The sequence below is a fragment of the Oncorhynchus mykiss genome, chromosome 5 (assembly GCF_057628025.1).
Source record: "Oncorhynchus mykiss isolate SJ-2025 chromosome 5, ASM5762802v1, whole genome shotgun sequence".
Taxonomy (NCBI): domain Eukaryota; kingdom Metazoa; phylum Chordata; class Actinopteri; order Salmoniformes; family Salmonidae; genus Oncorhynchus; species Oncorhynchus mykiss.
In genome coordinates this window covers 19,405,001-19,422,500 of record NC_143026.1, presented here as the reverse complement: position 1 = coordinate 19,422,500, position 17,500 = coordinate 19,405,001, and the positions used below count along the sequence as shown (strand labels likewise).

General features: G+C 44.0%; 1 protein-coding gene across 2 annotated transcripts in view; it reads left to right on the top strand.

Annotated features, from left to right (window-relative positions):
* Positions 1–17,500, top strand: part of LOC110522815 (collagen alpha-1(V) chain) — a 134,424-nt gene that overhangs the window by 31,405 nt on the left and 85,519 nt on the right. For both annotated transcript variants that reach the window (XM_036977004.2, XM_036977003.2), the window contains exons 3-4: positions 14,379–14,592; positions 16,496–16,658. In XM_036977004.2, coding sequence (XP_036832899.1) covers positions 14,379–14,592; positions 16,496–16,658 — 377 coding nt within the window. The remainder of the gene's footprint in view (positions 1–14,378; positions 14,593–16,495; positions 16,659–17,500) is intronic.

Here is a 17,500-nt window from a genome sequence, read left to right as displayed (position 1 = left end):
TTCGTGGACAGGACACGTGAATATCAACAGACACATCGTGGTGATCAGAAAAACCCACAGGAGTGACACCTTCCTACCCTACTACAGTAGTGCTCAGATACAGACAACCTGTCTAACCTTGCTGCACTGAGACCACCTTCAATAACTTTTAACCATGTGTTCTGCCTAACTTTTGCATTCCTTACTCTCCACATATCAGAAAGCTCAAACTAAGTTAATAGACCAGACAGGCAAGTAGCTGACCACAGGTGAGGTTCTTCAGCGGCGCTATCAACAGTAAAATCCACAGTACAGTTCCAGTCCCCCCCTAAAATCACACACACCTCTTGGTCATACAGTCTTAAGGTTTCCTTTATTTGATCAAATAGAGCAATATGCTCTGTACCCTCATTAGGAGCATAAACATTAAAAAAAATAAAAACATAACATCCGCCTTGACCAATAAAACCAGAACCTTGACAATTTCTGTTGTAGATACCACAGTCTAAGTCTGAGGAAAACAAAATTGCCACGCCAGCACTGGAATTAGTACCATGACTGAGTATATCCCACCACGTACCCAAGTCAACCTCATTAGCCCCATCACTGTGTCTCCTGTAGGAAAACGACATTAAGCCTTTTCTGTTTTATTACTTCTAATACCCAAGCCCTCTTATTCCTGTCCCTTCCTCCATTAATATTGAAAGAACCTACTCTTAGTACCTCCATATAGAAAAGAGAAGGAAAAGCAGAAGAAACCACAGAGAAACCAGAAAGAATAATAAAACACCCTATGAAGCATGATCATCATCATTGTTTTAATTTTCTCCTAACCTGACCATGTTTCCCACTACCTTTTGCTGCTGTAACAGCAGTAACAAATATCCTCAAGCAAAACACTTCTTCTCACTCAACTGGTCTAACCCCACCGTCTTCTGTAACATCACAGCTGACCTCACAAACTGAACAGCATTTAAAAAATCTGCCAATTTGATAGATTTCCCAAATGTCTGATCCAGGAACCCATTTACCTCTAGATTGTAAATTAAATCGTCACCAGCTGCTATCATATCAAGAGAGATATCATTCTCCTGATCCTCCTCAACTGAGGCCACAGAACCCTGACTCCCCTCAGCCACATCCCTCTCAACACTCCCCACTTGCACCCCATCAATTGTACTGGGCATCTCCTCCACTACCTGGGAGACTAGCTCCACATGAACCCTGTCCTGTACCCCAGTACTCATAGTGGGCATCTCCTCCACTACCTGGGAGACTAGCTCCACATGAACCCTGTCCTGTACCCCAGTACTCATAGTGGACATCTCCTCCACTACCTGGGAGATTAGCTCCACATGAACCCTGTCCTGTACCACAGTACTCATAGCGGGCATCTCCTCCACTACCTGGGAGACTAGCTCCACATGAACCCTGTCCTGTACCCCAGTACTCATAGTGGACATCTCCTCAACTACCTGGGAGACTAGCTCCACATGAACCCTGTCCTGTACCCCAGTACTCACAGTGGGCATCTCCTCCACTACCTGGGAGACTAGCCCCGCCTGAACCCTGTCCTGTACCCCAGTACTCATAGTGGGCATCTCCTCCACTACCTGGGAGACTAGCCCCGCCTGAACCCTGTCCTGTACCCCAGTACTCATAGTGGGCATCTCCTCCACTACCTGGGAGACTAGCCCCGCCTGAAACCTGTCCTGTACCCCAGTACTCATAGTGGGCATCTCCTCCACTACCTGGGAGACTAGCCCTGCCTGAACCCTGTCCTGTACCCCAGTACTCATAGTGGGCATCTCCTCCACTACCTGGGAGACTAGCTCCACATGAACCCTGTCCTGTACCCCAGTACTCATAGTAGGCATCTCCTCCACTACCTGGGAGACTAGCCCCGCCTGAACCCTGTCCTGTACCCCAGTACTCACAGTGGGCATCTCCTCCACTACCTGGGAGACTAGCCCCGCCTGAACCCTGTCCTGTACCCCAGTACTCATAGTGGGCATCTCCTCCACTACCTGGGAGACTAGCCCCGCCTGAAACCTGTCCTGTACCCCAGTACTCATAGTGGGCATCTCCTCCACTACCTGGGAGACTAGCCCTGCCTGAACCCTGTCCTGTACCCCAGTACTCATAGTGGGCATCTCCTCCACTACCTGGGAGACTAGCTCCACATGAACCCTGTCCTGTACCCCAGTACTCATAGTAGGCATCTCCTCCACTACCTGGGAGACTAGCTCCACATGAACCCTGTCCTGTACCCCAGTACTCATAGTAGGCATCTCCTCCACTACCTGGGAGACTAGCCCCGCCTGAACCCTGTCCTGTACCCCAGTACTCACAGTGGGCATCTCCTCCACTACCTGGGAGACTAGCCCCGCCTGAACCTTCTGCTGTACCCCGTCACTCGTACTGGACATCTCCACACCTGAGGAAATGGCTCCCGAGATCCGTCCTTACCTCTTACAACAATATTTTTCTGCTGCATAACAGACGCTATGTTCCCCTCTGGTACAAGTTGCAACTTCGTTCCCTCAACACGGACAACTTGTTCCTCAGCAACATGCTGCTCTACCGCTGTCGGCCCACCTCTCCCTACATCAGCGGGCCCAGGCATTACAAGGACCACCTGCGTCCCTCCCTCCACCTTCTCCCTTTTCGGGCAAGCATGTCGCTTATGGCCAACATCCCCACACTCAAAACACTATTGACTACCTGTACTAGCATAAGCCATATACAGTCTGCTGTCATACTTGACTTTAAACGATAACTCTAAAGTCTGCTCCGGTGAGTCCAAAAACATAAACACCTGTCGACATAACCTGTTTCAGAGCCGAGTGTTTGCAACCCAACGGGACAATCTTAATTGAACTTGCAAACTTTCCAAACCGCAATAACCCGCGCTCCAATAGCTCACTGGGAATAAATGGCAGTACATTTCTCCTTGTTGACGGAAAAAAAGTGCCGTAACTTGAATAAACATACAGTGCCTTGCGAAAGTATTCGGCCCCCTTGAACTTTGCGACCTTTTGCCACATTTCAGGCTTCAAACATAAAGATATAAAACTGTATTTTTTGTGAAGAATCAACAACAACTGGGACACAATCATGAAGTGGAACGACATTTATTGGATATTTCAAACTTTTTTAACAAATCAAAAACTGAAAAGTTGGGCGTGCAAAATTATTCAGCCCCTTTACTTTCAGTGCAGCAAACTCTCTCCAGAAGTTCAGTGAGGATCTCTGAATGATCCAATGTTGACCTAAATGACTAATGATGATAAATACAATCCACCTGTGTGTAATCAAGTCTCCGTATAAATGCACCTGCACTGTGATAGTCTCAGAGGTCCGTTAAAAGCGTAGAGAGCATCATGAAGAACAAGGAACACACCAGGCAGGTCCGAGATACTGTTGTGAAGAAGTTGAAAGCCGGATTTGGATACAAAAAGATTTCCCAAGCTTTAAACATCCCAAGGAGCACTGTGCAAGCGATAATATTGAAATGGAAGGAGTATCAGACCACTGCAAATCTACCAAGACCTGGCCGTCCCTCTAAACTTTCAGCTCATACAAGGAGAAGACTGATCAGAGATGCAGCCAAGAGGCCCATGATCACTCTGGATGAACTGCAGAGATCTACAGCTGAGGTGGGAGACTCTGTCCATAGGACAACAATCAGTCGTATATTGCACAAATCTGGCCTTTATGGAAGAGTGGCAAGAAGAAAGCCATTTCTTAAAGATATCCATAAAAAGTGTTGTTTAAAGTTTGCCACAAGCCACCTGGGAGACACACCAAACATGTGGAAGAAGGTGCTCTGGTCAGATTAAACCAAAATGGAACTTTTTGGCAACAATGCAAAACGTTATGTTTGGCGTAAAAGCAACACAGCTCATCACCCTGAATACTCCATCCCCACTGTCAAACATGGTGGTGGCAGCATCATGGTTTGGGCCTGCTTTTCTTCAGCAGGGACAGGGAAGATGGTTAAAATTGATGGGAAGATGGATGGAGCCAAATACAGGACCATTCTGGAAGAAAACCTGATGGAGTCTGCAAAAGACCTGAGACTGGGACGGAGATTTGTCTTCCAACAAGACAATGATTCAAAACATAAAGCAAAATCTACAATGGAATGGTTCAAAAATAAACATATCCAGGTGTTAGAATGGCCAAGTCAAAGTCCAGACCTGAATCCAATCGAGAATCTGTGGAAAGAACTGAAAACTGCTGTTCACAAATGCTCTCCATCCAACCTCACTGAGCTCGAGCTGTTTTGCAAGGAGGAATGGGAAAAAATGTCAGTCTCTCGATGTGCAAAACTGATAGAGACATACCCCAAGCGACTTACAGCTGTAATCGCAGCAAAAGGTGGCACTACAAAGTATTAACTTAAGGGGGCTGAATAATTTTGCACGCCCAATTTTTCAGTTTTTGATTTGTTAAAAAAGTTTGAAATATACAATAAATGTCGTTCCTCTTCATGATTGTGTCCCACTTGTTGTTGATTCTTCACAAAAAAATACAGTTTTATATCTTTATGTTTGAAGCCTGAAATGTGGCAAAAGGTTGCAAAGTTCAAGGGGGCCGAATACTTTCGCAAGGCACTGTACCTAAGAAGTACACCATGCTCCACCATACGATCAACAAGACTCTCTTCTTTAAGAAGTACACCATGCTCCACCATACGATCAACAAGACTCTCTTCTTTAAGAAGTACACCATGCTCAACCATCCGATCAACAAGACACTCTTCTTTAAGAAGTACGCCATGCTCAACCATACGATCAACAAGACTCTCTTCTTTAAGAAGTACACCATGCTCAACCATACGATCAACAAGACACTCTTCTTTAAGAAGTACGCCATGCTCAACCATACGATCAACAAGACTCTCTTCTTTAAGAAGTACACCATGCTCAACCATACGATCAACAAGACTCTCTTCTTTAAGAAGTACACCATGCTCAACCATCCGATCAACAAGACTCTCTTCTTTAAGAAGTACACCATGCTCAACCATACGATCAACCAGACTCTCTTCTTTAAGAAATACACCATGCTCAACCATACGATCAACAAGACACTCTTCTCTAAGAAGTACACCATGCTCAACCATATGATCAACAAGACGCTCTTCTTTAAGAAATACACCATGCTCAACCATACGATCAACAAGACTCTCGTCTTTAAGAAGTACGCCATGCTCAACCACACGATCAACAAGACTCTCTTCTTTAAGAAGTACACCATGCTCAACCATACGATCAACAAGACACTCTTCTTTAAGAAGTACGCCATGCTCAACCATACAATCAACAAGACTCTCTTCTTTAAGAAGTACACCATGCTCAACCATACGATCAACAAGACACTCTTCTTAAAGAAGTACACCATGCTCAACCATCCGATCAACAAGACACTCTTCTTTAAGAAAAACCACCACCGCTTTATTCATCCGGGATGCATAAGCAACATTCTCATATCCTACCTTCTCTCCTACAGCGACCAGAAACTCCTCCACAGTGACAGTAGCTTCAGTAACACACCTAAAGCTGTGCTGAAATGACAGGGACGGCTTCCCCATGTGGGTCGCCATCCCCGCCAAAGGCAGGACAATTTCAACAAAAGAAAAAACATTATACTTAATTCTACCACAACAAATAACTAAAATAAATGATCACCTTAATCATGCATAGAAAAAGGAAAACCACCAAGAAAAGTAAAACAAGAAGGAAAAAACAGGCGATCTAATTCCAGACAACACTCGCAGTCACATACAATTCCCAGCATGCACCAAACACTCCCAGCATCCAGAGAGAGAGAGAGAGAGGGAGGGATTGGATTCTGCAGTAGAGGGAAGAGAGAAAATCCCCAAATCCCATTCTTGGCCAAGTGTGTCAAGAATGTCTCCTTGATCACAACAGTTCTCCGGGTGGCTCTAGAGTTCTTAGGGAATGAGGCTAGGTAGCCTGGAGGAGGAATGGAGGAGGACTGAAGGAGGCCTGGAGGAGGCCTGGAAGAGGCCTGGAGGAGTCCTGGAGGAGGCCTGGAGGAGTCCTGGAGGATGACTGAAGGAGGCCTGGAGGAGGCCTGGAGAAGGACTGGAGGAGGCCTGGAGGAGGACTGAAGGAGGCCTGGAGGAGGCCTGAAAAGCAGATGTTTGATCCACATCAAGGCTTTTCTTAAAGGCTCAATGCAAATCTGAGTTCAGTCACAAGTCTGCAGGACATGTCCTCTCATGCACTCAAGTCCTGTTTATTTTGAACTTGGCTGAAAGCTCAAACTAGGGCTTCTCTTCTGTTTATGATAAACGTACAGACTTATGAAATAGTCTGAAGCAGTGCTCTAGAAAGGACCAAAACTCTTCTAGAACAAACTAAACAAAATCAGAATAATTCTAGATCTTTTGAAAAAGACACTGCAGAACTTATTTTTAGAACTTAAGTTATTGAGCCCTGTGGTCAAGAGTAGTTTAATAGACGCCTGTGCTGTGGCCAGTAGTTGACTCCAGTTGTCCACCTCAACATGGAGAGAGAGAGTAGCCGCTAATTATCAAAATCTAGAAAAGAGATGTTAAATTCTACAACCACCTAAAAGGAAGCGATTCCCAAACCTTCCATAACAAAGCCATCACCTACAGAGAGATGAACCTGGAGAAGAGTCCTCTAAGCAAGCTGGTCCTGGGGCTCTGTTCACAAACACACCCTACAGAGACCCAGGACAGCAACACAATTAGACCCAACCAAATCATGAGAAAACCAAAATATAATTACTTGACACATTGGAAAGAATTAACAAAAAAACAGAGCAAACTAGAATGCTATTTGGCCCTAAACAGAGACTACACAGTGGCAGAATACCTGACCACTATGACTGACCCTACTTAAGGAAAGCTTTGTCTATGCACAGACTCAGTGAGCATAGCCTTGATATTGAGACAGGCTATGTGCACACTGCCCACAAAATGAGGTGGAAACTGAGCTGCACTTCCTAACCTCCTGCCCAATGTATAACCATATTGGAGACACATATTTCCCTCAGATTACACAGATCCACAAAGAATTCAAAAACAAACCCGATTTTGATAAACTCCCAAATCTACTGGGTGAAATACCACAGTGTGCCATCACAGCAGAAAGATGTGTGACCTGTTGCCACAAGAAAAGGTGAAGAACAAACACCACTGTAAATACAACCCATATTTATGCTTATTTATTTTCCCTTTTGTACTTTAACCATTTGTACATCATTACAACACTGTATATAGACATAATATGACATTTGTAATGTCTTTATTCTTTTGAAACTTCTGTGAGTGTAATGTTTACTGTTCATTTTTTATTGTTTATTTCACTTTTGTATATTATCTATTCCACTTGCTTTGGCAATGTTAACATATGTTTCCCATGCCAATAAAGCCCTTGAATTGAATTGAGTACAGCTAAAAATATCTTCCAGAAGGCAGAAAGAGCGAGATCATTTGGTCCAGTTCCTTCTCTCTATTACCCTCTCTACTACTACTAAACTTTGGCTCTTAGCCTGATTTGTTAAGACTGTAACATCCTGCTACATCCCCAACCCCCCTCCCCCTCCCCCCACCAACACATTTTAGATTAGGAACATTACGAGCATGTTCTGTCAAACCCACAGACGTGGAAGAAATGATTCATTAGAGGATGGGGGGTCTGAAACAGAGAGAGTCTGTACTGTGGTGGTTTCCCATCTTCTCTTCAGGGATTATAAATAGACCAACAGACCAACGGGATAGTTGGCTTCTCTCAACATGTCCTTACCTCTGACTCTAATGTTCAGACTCCTACGTCAGAATAGTCTGGAATGTTCTTTGTGAAAGAACTCTCTGTCCCTCTTTTACAGTTTCCCGAAGAGATGAGCAGTTGGAAGTCAGAAGTCACAAAATACACATAAATTTACATATGCACATACTCATCGTTTCAGAGATGTTACACAGGGTTTCCATGGTCTACAGTAGGTTTCTCTCTCTCACACACTCAGTGGGGTTAGTAGGGTGAATAATTGACAACATCAGTGGGCTACACAGCGACTTGTATCTCGCAGTGGGGTGTCTTGGGATCCATGCCTCTGGCAGGACTGTAGTAGCTGGGTGGTCTCCTCTCCTTCTCCTTCTCTCTCCCCTCTCCCTTCTCTCCCCTCTCTTCTTCCTCCTCCCTTCTTCCAAATTGGTTTGGAGGAGAAAACAGGAGTGGTAGCCAAAGAGCTCAAAGAGAGAAGGCAACAGTTAAATGACAAGCTGAGGAAAGCCATGTCACAATTGTGCTCCTTCCAGATCAGTCTTTCTGACAGAGCACATGTTCTAGCTTTCCCTTTGCTTTTTAGAGGTGACATGCTGTTCATTACTATCTTATCTTTCATTGGGGGGCCATTACCACCACTTTCTCTCTACACACACACACACACACACACACACACACACACACACACACACACACACACACACACACACACACAGAGAGCAGATGTGGATGGGGAGACACAGAGGTATGCCAGCACAGCGAAACCGGAGACACAGTGGCAAACCAAATCACTCTCCCCGTCTTCTCCCCTCTTTAACCAATAAATTCCGTACACAGCTATTAGCTACAGCATATATCCAACTCATCTGTTCTGGTAAAGCACAATTATAACCAGTTGTACGTCCCAATTATCCTAATAACTCAGTTCCACTTACTCATAAAGCTGTACTGTTTTTTAAACATTTACTAATAGTGTTATTCATTTATTACAAGTCACACTCATTGGTTGCTAGAACAGGATGTAATTTATCTACAGTGTCTGATTGGCTGTTGGGGGCATCTGGGAGCTATATGATTGGCTGTTAGGGGAGTCTGGCATTCCCACACTTTTCCAGACTTTTCTTGAAAGATGCTGTAGGGAGGTGGCGCTGCCAGGGTAAACCAACCATTACAACCATCACCCTCTCTCTCTCAGACATGTTCACACACACACACGGAAGTTGCAGCGACGAGACAAGACTGTAACTACGAATTAGGGAGAAAATATAGAAAAAATTAATAAATGAAACACACCAGAGCTGAGATCCAACTCCCTCCCGACTAAGCTAACGGGAACCACTCACAGTGCACTGCAGCCATAGTTGTGTTACAGTGCCCTTTCAGGAGTGTTTCAAATCTACAATTGAAAGACGTTTGTGTTTTTTCGTTAATAAATAATAATTCAACCCAGACTCTCTCTGTCTCCCCTTCCTCTCTCTTTCTCACCTTTTTGTCACCACAAAACTGTTCAGTCACTCTACATTCCATCGTTCTGCTCATGAGCAAGCGATCCGATGTTGCCACTCCCTGCTCTGCTGAGATGAGCTGAGCTTAGCTGGTCTGCTCCAAAGGGTTGTCTGAGGACTCTGGAGCTGAGCTGAGCTGAGGGGTAGAGAGGAATGCACCAGTGGCAAGTTGGCAACTCTTACTGTAGCCTGCTCTCACCGCTCTTCTTCTTCTTACCATGTTCTGTTCTGCTCTGCTCTCACCGCTCTTCTTCTTCTTACCATGTTCTGCTCTCACCGCTCTTCTTCTTCTTACCATGCTCTGTTCTGCTCTGCTCTGCTCTCACCGCTCTTCTTCTTCTTACCATGTTCTGCTCTCACCGCTCTTCTTCTTCTTACCATGTTCTGCTCTCACCGCTCTTCTTCTTCTTACCATGTTCTGCTCTCACCGCTCTTCTTCTTCTTACCATGCTCTGCTCTCACCGCTCTTCTTCTTCTTACCATGTTCTGTTCTGTTCTGCTCTGCTCTCACCGCTCTTCTTCTTCTTACCATGCTCTGCTCTCACCGCTCTTCTTCTTCTTACCATGTTCTGTTCTGTTCTGCTCTGCTCTCACCGCTCTTCTTCTTCTTACCATGCTCTGCTCTACTCTCAAAGCATCTGCCACTCAAACTCAAGCAGCTGCTGCCTCTCCCTCTCTCTTTCTCTCTCTGAGCCAAAGAGAATTCCTCTGGAACACACTGCCAAGACGTGTGGACACTGCATGAAGTGATTATAGGCCTGTCTTTCTGTCTTTACTGAGTGAGAGAGAGAAACAGTTAGAGATAGAGATTGACAGACAATGAGGGGAGAGCGAAAGTGGAGAAAATAGAAAATGGCTGATAATGAGAAATCCGTATTTTTCCATCAGTGACTAGGGCGCTTTCCCCCTCCTCTCTTTCCTTTCCTCCATCCTTCCTCTCCTCCCTTCCTCTCTCAAGTGTCTGTCTGCTCCTAACCTCAGGCTCCAGAACCTTCCCACTGCTCTCCCGTCAAGGCATCTTTCACCTCCAAGCCCTCTGTTTGGCTGTCTGTCTCATAGACGCTCTAATGCTGTGTTTCCACGGTGACCACAGCCTGGGTTCCATTACTGGGGTGGGGGTGCTGCAAAACCCCGGCAAACACATAGATCCAAATGTTCAGGAAAGATCTTGCCTTCCCAGACGAGGAGTCATTCGTCTGGAGTTCCTTAATGTAAATTCCTTAAGTAAAACTAAATGCATGCTCTTCAACCGATCACTACCTGCACCTACCCGCCTGTCCAACATCACTACTCTGGACGGCTCTGACTTAGAATACGTGGACAACTACAAATACTTAGGTGTCTGGTTAGACTGTAAACTCTCCTTCCAGACCCATATCAAACATCTCCAATCCAAAGTTAAATCTAGAATTGGCTTCCTATTTCGCAACAAAGCATCCTTCACTCATGCTGCCAAACATACCCTTGTAAAACTGACCATCCTACCAATCCTCGACTTTGGCGATGTAATTTACAAAATAGCCTCCAATACCCTACTCAACAAACTGGATGCAGTCTATCACAGTGCAATCCGTTTTGTCACCAAAGCCCCATACACTACCCACCATTGCGACCTGTACGCTCTCGTTGGCTGGCCCTCGCTTCATACTCGTCGCCAAACCCACTGGCTCCATGTCATCTACAAGACCCTGCTAGGTAAAGTCCCCCCTTATCTCAGCTCGCTGGTCACCATAGCATCTCCCACCTGTAGCACACGCTCCAGCAGGTATATCTCTCTAGTCACCCCCAAAACCAATTCTTTCTTTGGTCGCCTCTCTTTCCAGTTCTCTGCTGCCAATGACTGGAACGAACTACAAAAATCTCTGAAACTGGAAACACTTATCTCCCTCACTAGCTTTAAGCACCAACTGTCAGAGCAGCTCACAGATTACTGCACCTGTACATAGCCCACATATAATTTAGCCCTATCAACTACCTCTTTCCCAACTGTATTTAATTTATTTATTTATTTTGCTCCTTTGCACCCCATTATTTTTATTTCTACTTTGCACATTCTTCCATTGCAAAACTACCATTCCAGTGTTTTACTTGCTATATTGTATTTACCTTGCCACCAAGGCCTTTTTTTGCCTTTACCTCCCTTCTCACCTCATTTGCTCACATTGTATATAGACTTGTTTATACTTTATTATTGACTGTATGTTTGTTTTACTCCATGTGTAACTCTGTGTTGTTGTATCTGTCGAACTGATTTGCTTTATCTTGGCCAGGTCGCAATTGTAAATGAGAACTTGTTCTCAACTTGCCTACCTGGTTAAATAAAGGTAAAATAAATAAAAATAAATAAATAAATGAGGCTAGGCGTCCCGGTGAAACTGGAGGGTGCGCAATTCAAATAAACAATCATAACAATTATGGTTATTAAATATTTAGGTACATGCAAATGTTTTATATCAGTTAAAAGCTTAAATTCTTGTTAATCTAACTGCACTGCCCAATTTACAGTAGGCCCCACATCAACTTATTTTTCCACCGGCACAGGTTTCATAAATTCACAAATAGCGATTAAATATTCACTTACTTTTTGAAAATCTTCCTCTGATTTGTCATCCAAAGGGTCCCAGCTACAACATCTAGTGTTGTTTTGTTAGATAAAATCCTTCTTTATATCCCAAAATAGTCTGTTTAGTTGGAGCCATCTATTTGAGTAATCCACTCGTTCAACATGCAGAGAAAGGAATCCAAAAAGCTACCGCTAAACTTTGTTAAAACAAGTCAAAATACATTTCTATTTAATCCTCAGATACCCTAAAATGAATCGCTATTTGTAATTAAACAATAATATTTCATACGGAAATAAATATGTTCAATAGGAAAATTATATTAGCAGGTGCGTGTCCTCTTCGTAGCGCGGTCATACACAAATTTCCAAGTCTGTGTCCCTGTATCAAAACTCACTATTCTTCCTCGTTTTGGAAGAAACAAGCCTGAAACCTTGAACAAAGACTCCTGACACCCAGTGGAAGCCATAGGAATTGTATACTGGGAGCTAGATGACATTTTTCCCTATACTTTCCGTTTGAAGAGCATGGGCTCTCAAAAAAAACTATTCTTGTTGTTTTTTCTTTGGATTTTCTCCTACCATATCTGTTGTGTTAAAGTCTCCTACATTATTTTAACATTCCTACAAACCTCAGAGTGTTTTATTTCCAATGGTACCAATTATATGCATATCTTGGCTTCTGGGCCTGAGTAACAGGCATTTTATTTTGTGCACGTCATTCAGACAGAAATGGAGAAAAATAGATCCTAGCCTGAAGAAGTTTTAAATTGTGAAGTTAGAAAATAAATAGAGAGATGTTTCCGAACTAAAGTATAGGACTGCTTTACTTCTCATGTGAGACATTTACTTACCCTTTGTGTCTAAGTGTAAATGAGCAAATACCGTCACAAATATAGATGTAGGATCTTAATTTGATCACTCTTTTGTTGCTGAGAATTTTCAAGCAAAGCAGGAAATGCGAACTTGTTTCTAAAGTTTGTAATTTCCACTTAGAAATTTCAGACTTGATTTGCCCTAATGACATTTGTATCAAAACCCTACAAAAATTTCCATTCATTATAATCTACATAATAATTCCCATTTCTGTTACTGCGGGATTATTTTCCTGCTTCAGCAAACTGGCTCAAATTAAGATCCTACATCTGTTGCTTCACAATATGCCAATTTATTAGTGCAGCATAGCTTTAGCTCCACACTCTCAGATTCTTTCTTTGTAGTTAGTTGTCTTTGCAAAGTGTTTTTCTATCACACTAAGACATAATTCAGTCATGATGGTTTCCATAAACTCAGCAGGTTTCTACCTCTTTCCTCTACTCTTAAAACAAATGCATCTGTCTAGTCCTGGGACTTATGAATGGTGCCAGAACCTAATGTGAGTCTAACCTGCACATGTATGTGAGGACCCCATTGTCTTCTGGGAAAAGCAAGGCCCGCCCCCTTGTTGGGGGGCTGAGAATGTCCCAGAAGGCCTTGCTCTAAGGGCATATGTCTCACAGATGTAGCTGGCGCTCACAAAATGGAGGGAGAGTTTAGACTAGGCATGCAGATGGAGGGATGGAGGGAGGGAAGAAGGGAAGTGGGCACTCCTGAAGAGGGAGAGAGTGGGTTGAAACTTCCCTTTCACTTCTCCTCTGTTCCTTTCACCCCTTTTTCCAGTTTTTTTTTTGTCCCGTGTTTTGTTGTTCTATAAATACTCCTTTATTCTGGCTTTCATTCTCTTTCTCAGCATCTCTTCTCATATCCCCTTTATTTTCAAACGTATGTCTCTATCCTTCTTTTTTCCTTCTTTCTCTCCCTCCCCTGTCCCTCTCTCTCTCTGTCTCTCTATGTGTCTGGTGGATGGATCAGGTCAGAGAGAGGAGGAGAGGAAAGGAGGAGAGGGGAAGAGGGGACCACATGCTATTCTCATTACTCTGTTCTTCTTCCTGTCCTACTCTCTCCCTCTCTCTCTCTCTCTCTCTCTCTCTCACTCTCTCTCTTCCTCCCCCTCTCTCTTCCCCCCTCTCTCTCCCCCTCTCTCTCTCTCCCTCCCTCTCTCTCTCCCTCTCTCACTCTCTCTCTCTCTCCCTCCCTCTCTCTCTTCCATACTTTTCTCTCCAACCCTCCCAGCTCTGTTCTGTTCTGTATTCTGGCCAGTGTTGGCGGGTTGGAGAGAGCTATTGTTTACTTTAGATACTCCAAGACGTCATTTAGATGTCTCCCCTGTCCAAGCCGTTGTCATCTCCTCTGTCCCATGTTCTTCATCCTTCTCCCTGTTTGTTTCCTCTGCCTGCTTCAGTATATAACAATGTATTGACTGTGTCTCTAAAGGTTATCATAGTGTAGTTTCAGTGCAGTACACCATTTATTTGATGGACTGCATTTTGGGATTTTCAGATTTTACTCTGGAAAACAATACTTTAAATAAAACCCATTTAGGGATGTGGTCCTCTGACTCTTCCTGTTCAGCACATTACATAAACAGGTGTGTTATAACTCCTCTCTCTGTCCCCCCTCTCTATCTCTCGCGCTCCATTCCTCCATCCCACTCTTCTCCCTTCTCAGCTGATGTGTTTCCTGAGGACTTCTCCATCCTGGCTACAGTGAAGCCTAAGAAGGGCTCCCAGTCCTTCCTTCTGTCTGTGTATAACGAGCAGGGTATCCAGCAGCTTGGGGTGGAGGTGGGACGCTCTCCTGTCTTCCTGTATGAGGACCACATGGGTAAACCCAGCCCTGAGGACTACCCCCTCTTCAGAGGTCTCAATCTGGCCGATGGAAAGTAGGTTCACCTCATTCCACACACAGTATTACTATGCCATTAGATAGTACACTGATATCATTACATAGTACGTTATATACATATAGTACTTTATAGTCAAACTATCTCCTCTTCAGAGGACTCATACCGGCCAATGGAAAGTATGTTGACCTTGTCTGATACCATACCATACCATACCATACAATAAACCCTAGTCATCCTGCAGTATACCATATCACTCTGCCTAGTGCGTACACAGCTTGTAAACTATGATATACAATGGAACACATATACTGCATTATATCACACTAGTCGCTCTTCAGAGGCCTCAACAGTGACATCTGTTATACTGTACCATATCAGACAATCTGCTGTCAGTTTAGCTGCTTGCTTCTCTGTAATCAGAGCGCAGGTGTGGGTTGGTGTAGCTTTGATGCGTCTGGTGGACACACTACTGTGGGGTTTAGTTGTGCAGGTGACCGGTCACCCATGTTCCTTATCTCAATTATCTGCTGTCTGTACATCTAACACATAGCTTGTTATCTAGCTAGGCAGTCAACCAAGGTAGTTTGTATTATATATAAAGACCTGCTCGGATTGACAGTAGCTGAGCTTTGTGCGCTACAGTGCCCTCGGATGTGTAGAAATTGAACTCATGGATACATCCCTATCCTGAACAAAACATCCCTGTCTTGAACAAAACATCCCTGTCCTGAACAAAACATCCCTATCCTGAACAAAACATCCCTATCCTGAACAAAACATCCCTGTGCTGAACAAAACTTCCCTATCCTGAACAAAACATCCCTATCCTGAACAAAACATCCCTATCCTGAACAAAACATCCCTATCCTGAACAAAACATCCCTGTCCTGAACAAAACTTCCCTATCCTGAACAAAACATCCCTATCCTGAACAAAACATCCCTGTCCTGAACAAAACTTCCCTATCCTGAACAAAACATCCCTATCCTGAACAAAACATCCCTATCCTGAACAAAACATCCCTGTCCTGAACAAAACATCCCTGTCCTGAACAAAACATCCCTACCCTGAACAAAACATCCCTGTCCTGAACAAAACATCCCTGTCCTGAACAAAACATCCCTATCCTGAACAAAACATCCCTGTCCTGAACAAAACATCCCTATCCTGAAAATAACATCCCTATCCTACCCTTCCTTTGGCCACCTTTCCTTCCAGTTCTCTGCTGCCAATGACTGGAATGATTTGCAAAATTCACTGAAGCTGGAGACTCATATCTCCCTCACTAACTTTAAGCATCAGCTGTCAGAACAGCTTACCGATCACTGTACCTGTACACAGCCAATCTGTAAATAGCACACCCAACTACCTCATCCCCATATTATTACTTACCCTCTTGCTCTTTTGCACCCCAGTATCTCTACTTGCACATCTATCACTCCAGTGTTAATGCTGAATTGTAATTATTTATCCTCTATGGCCTATGCCTTACCTCCCTACGTTTCTACATTTGCACACACTGCACATAGACTTTGCTATTGTGTTATTTGACTGTACGTTTGTTCGTGTGTAACTCTGTGTTGTTGTTTTTGTCTCACTGCTTTGCTTGATCTTGGCCAGGTCGCAGTTGTAAATGAGAACTGGTTCTCAACTGGCCTACCTGGTTAAATAAAGCTGAAATAAAAAAAGTTAAATATCCTGGACAAAACATCCCTGTACTCTAGCCTGGTTGTTTAATCAGTGTTTCACTAGTCCCACAACTCGTAACTGTAGCATAGTGAAACGTGTGGGACTTTTTATCCATCTCAAAGCTAGTATAACTGTAGTGAAACGTGTGTGTGTGTGTGTGTGTGTGTGTGTGTGTGTGTGTGTGTGTGTGTGTGTGTGTGTGTGAGAGCGAGAGAGAGAGAGAGAGCTAACCTTCTGTTCCTGTCCCCAGGTGGCACAGAGTGGCCATCAGTGTTCACAAACAGAGCATCACCATCATCCTGGACTGTAAAAAGAAGACCACGCAGAAACTGTCCAGGAGCCCACACCCCATCATCGACACCAAAGGAATTGTGGTCTTCGGAACTAGAATACTCGATGAAGAAGTCTTTGAGGTAGATCTGCTGACTTATCTACATGGTCCTTCTCTTCGTCCTATTCATTGATGGTGATATTTCTGATTTGTGTTCTAAAACCTAAAGTTGAGTGGAAATGAGCCGTGCACAGATCGTCATCTCTGCCCGTTGAACTGCACAGATCGTCATCTCTGCCCGTTGAACTGCAAAGATGTTTTTGGTCTGGATTTTCAGGCTGGATTGTCTTGTTATTATTGTGAAGACTTAGATCAGGTGTTTCATAAATTGTTGCTGTGAACACCTATTTGGAACTGCACAGCTAGCTGTGTATAGCTGTGTATAGCTGTGTATAGCTGTGTATGTAGTCTGAGCAACCCCCCCCCCCCCATCCCCTCAATCTCTCTTCTCTTTCTCTTGTGTGTGTGTGTGCACGTTCCTGGGCGCATGCATGTGTGTTTCAAGTTTCAAGCTTTTTTGTGTGAGTGAATACAGTGTGTGAGTGAATACAGTGTGTGAGTGGATACAGTGTGTGAGTGGATACAGTGTGTGAGTGAATACAGTGTGTGAGTGAATACAGTGTGTGAGTGAATACAGTGTGTGAGTGGATACAGTGTGTGAGTGGATACAGTGTGTGAGTGGATACAGTGTGTGAGTGGATACAGTGTCTGAGTGGATACAGTGTCTGAGTGGATACAGTGTGTGAGTGGATACAGTGTCTAAGTGGATACAGTGTCTGAGTGGATACAGTGTCTGAGTGGATACAGTGTATGAGTGGATACAGTGTATGAGTGGATACAGTGTCTGAGTGGATACAGTGTCTGAGTGAATACAGTGTGTGAGTGGATACAGTGTGTGAGTGGATACAGTGTGTGAGTGGATAC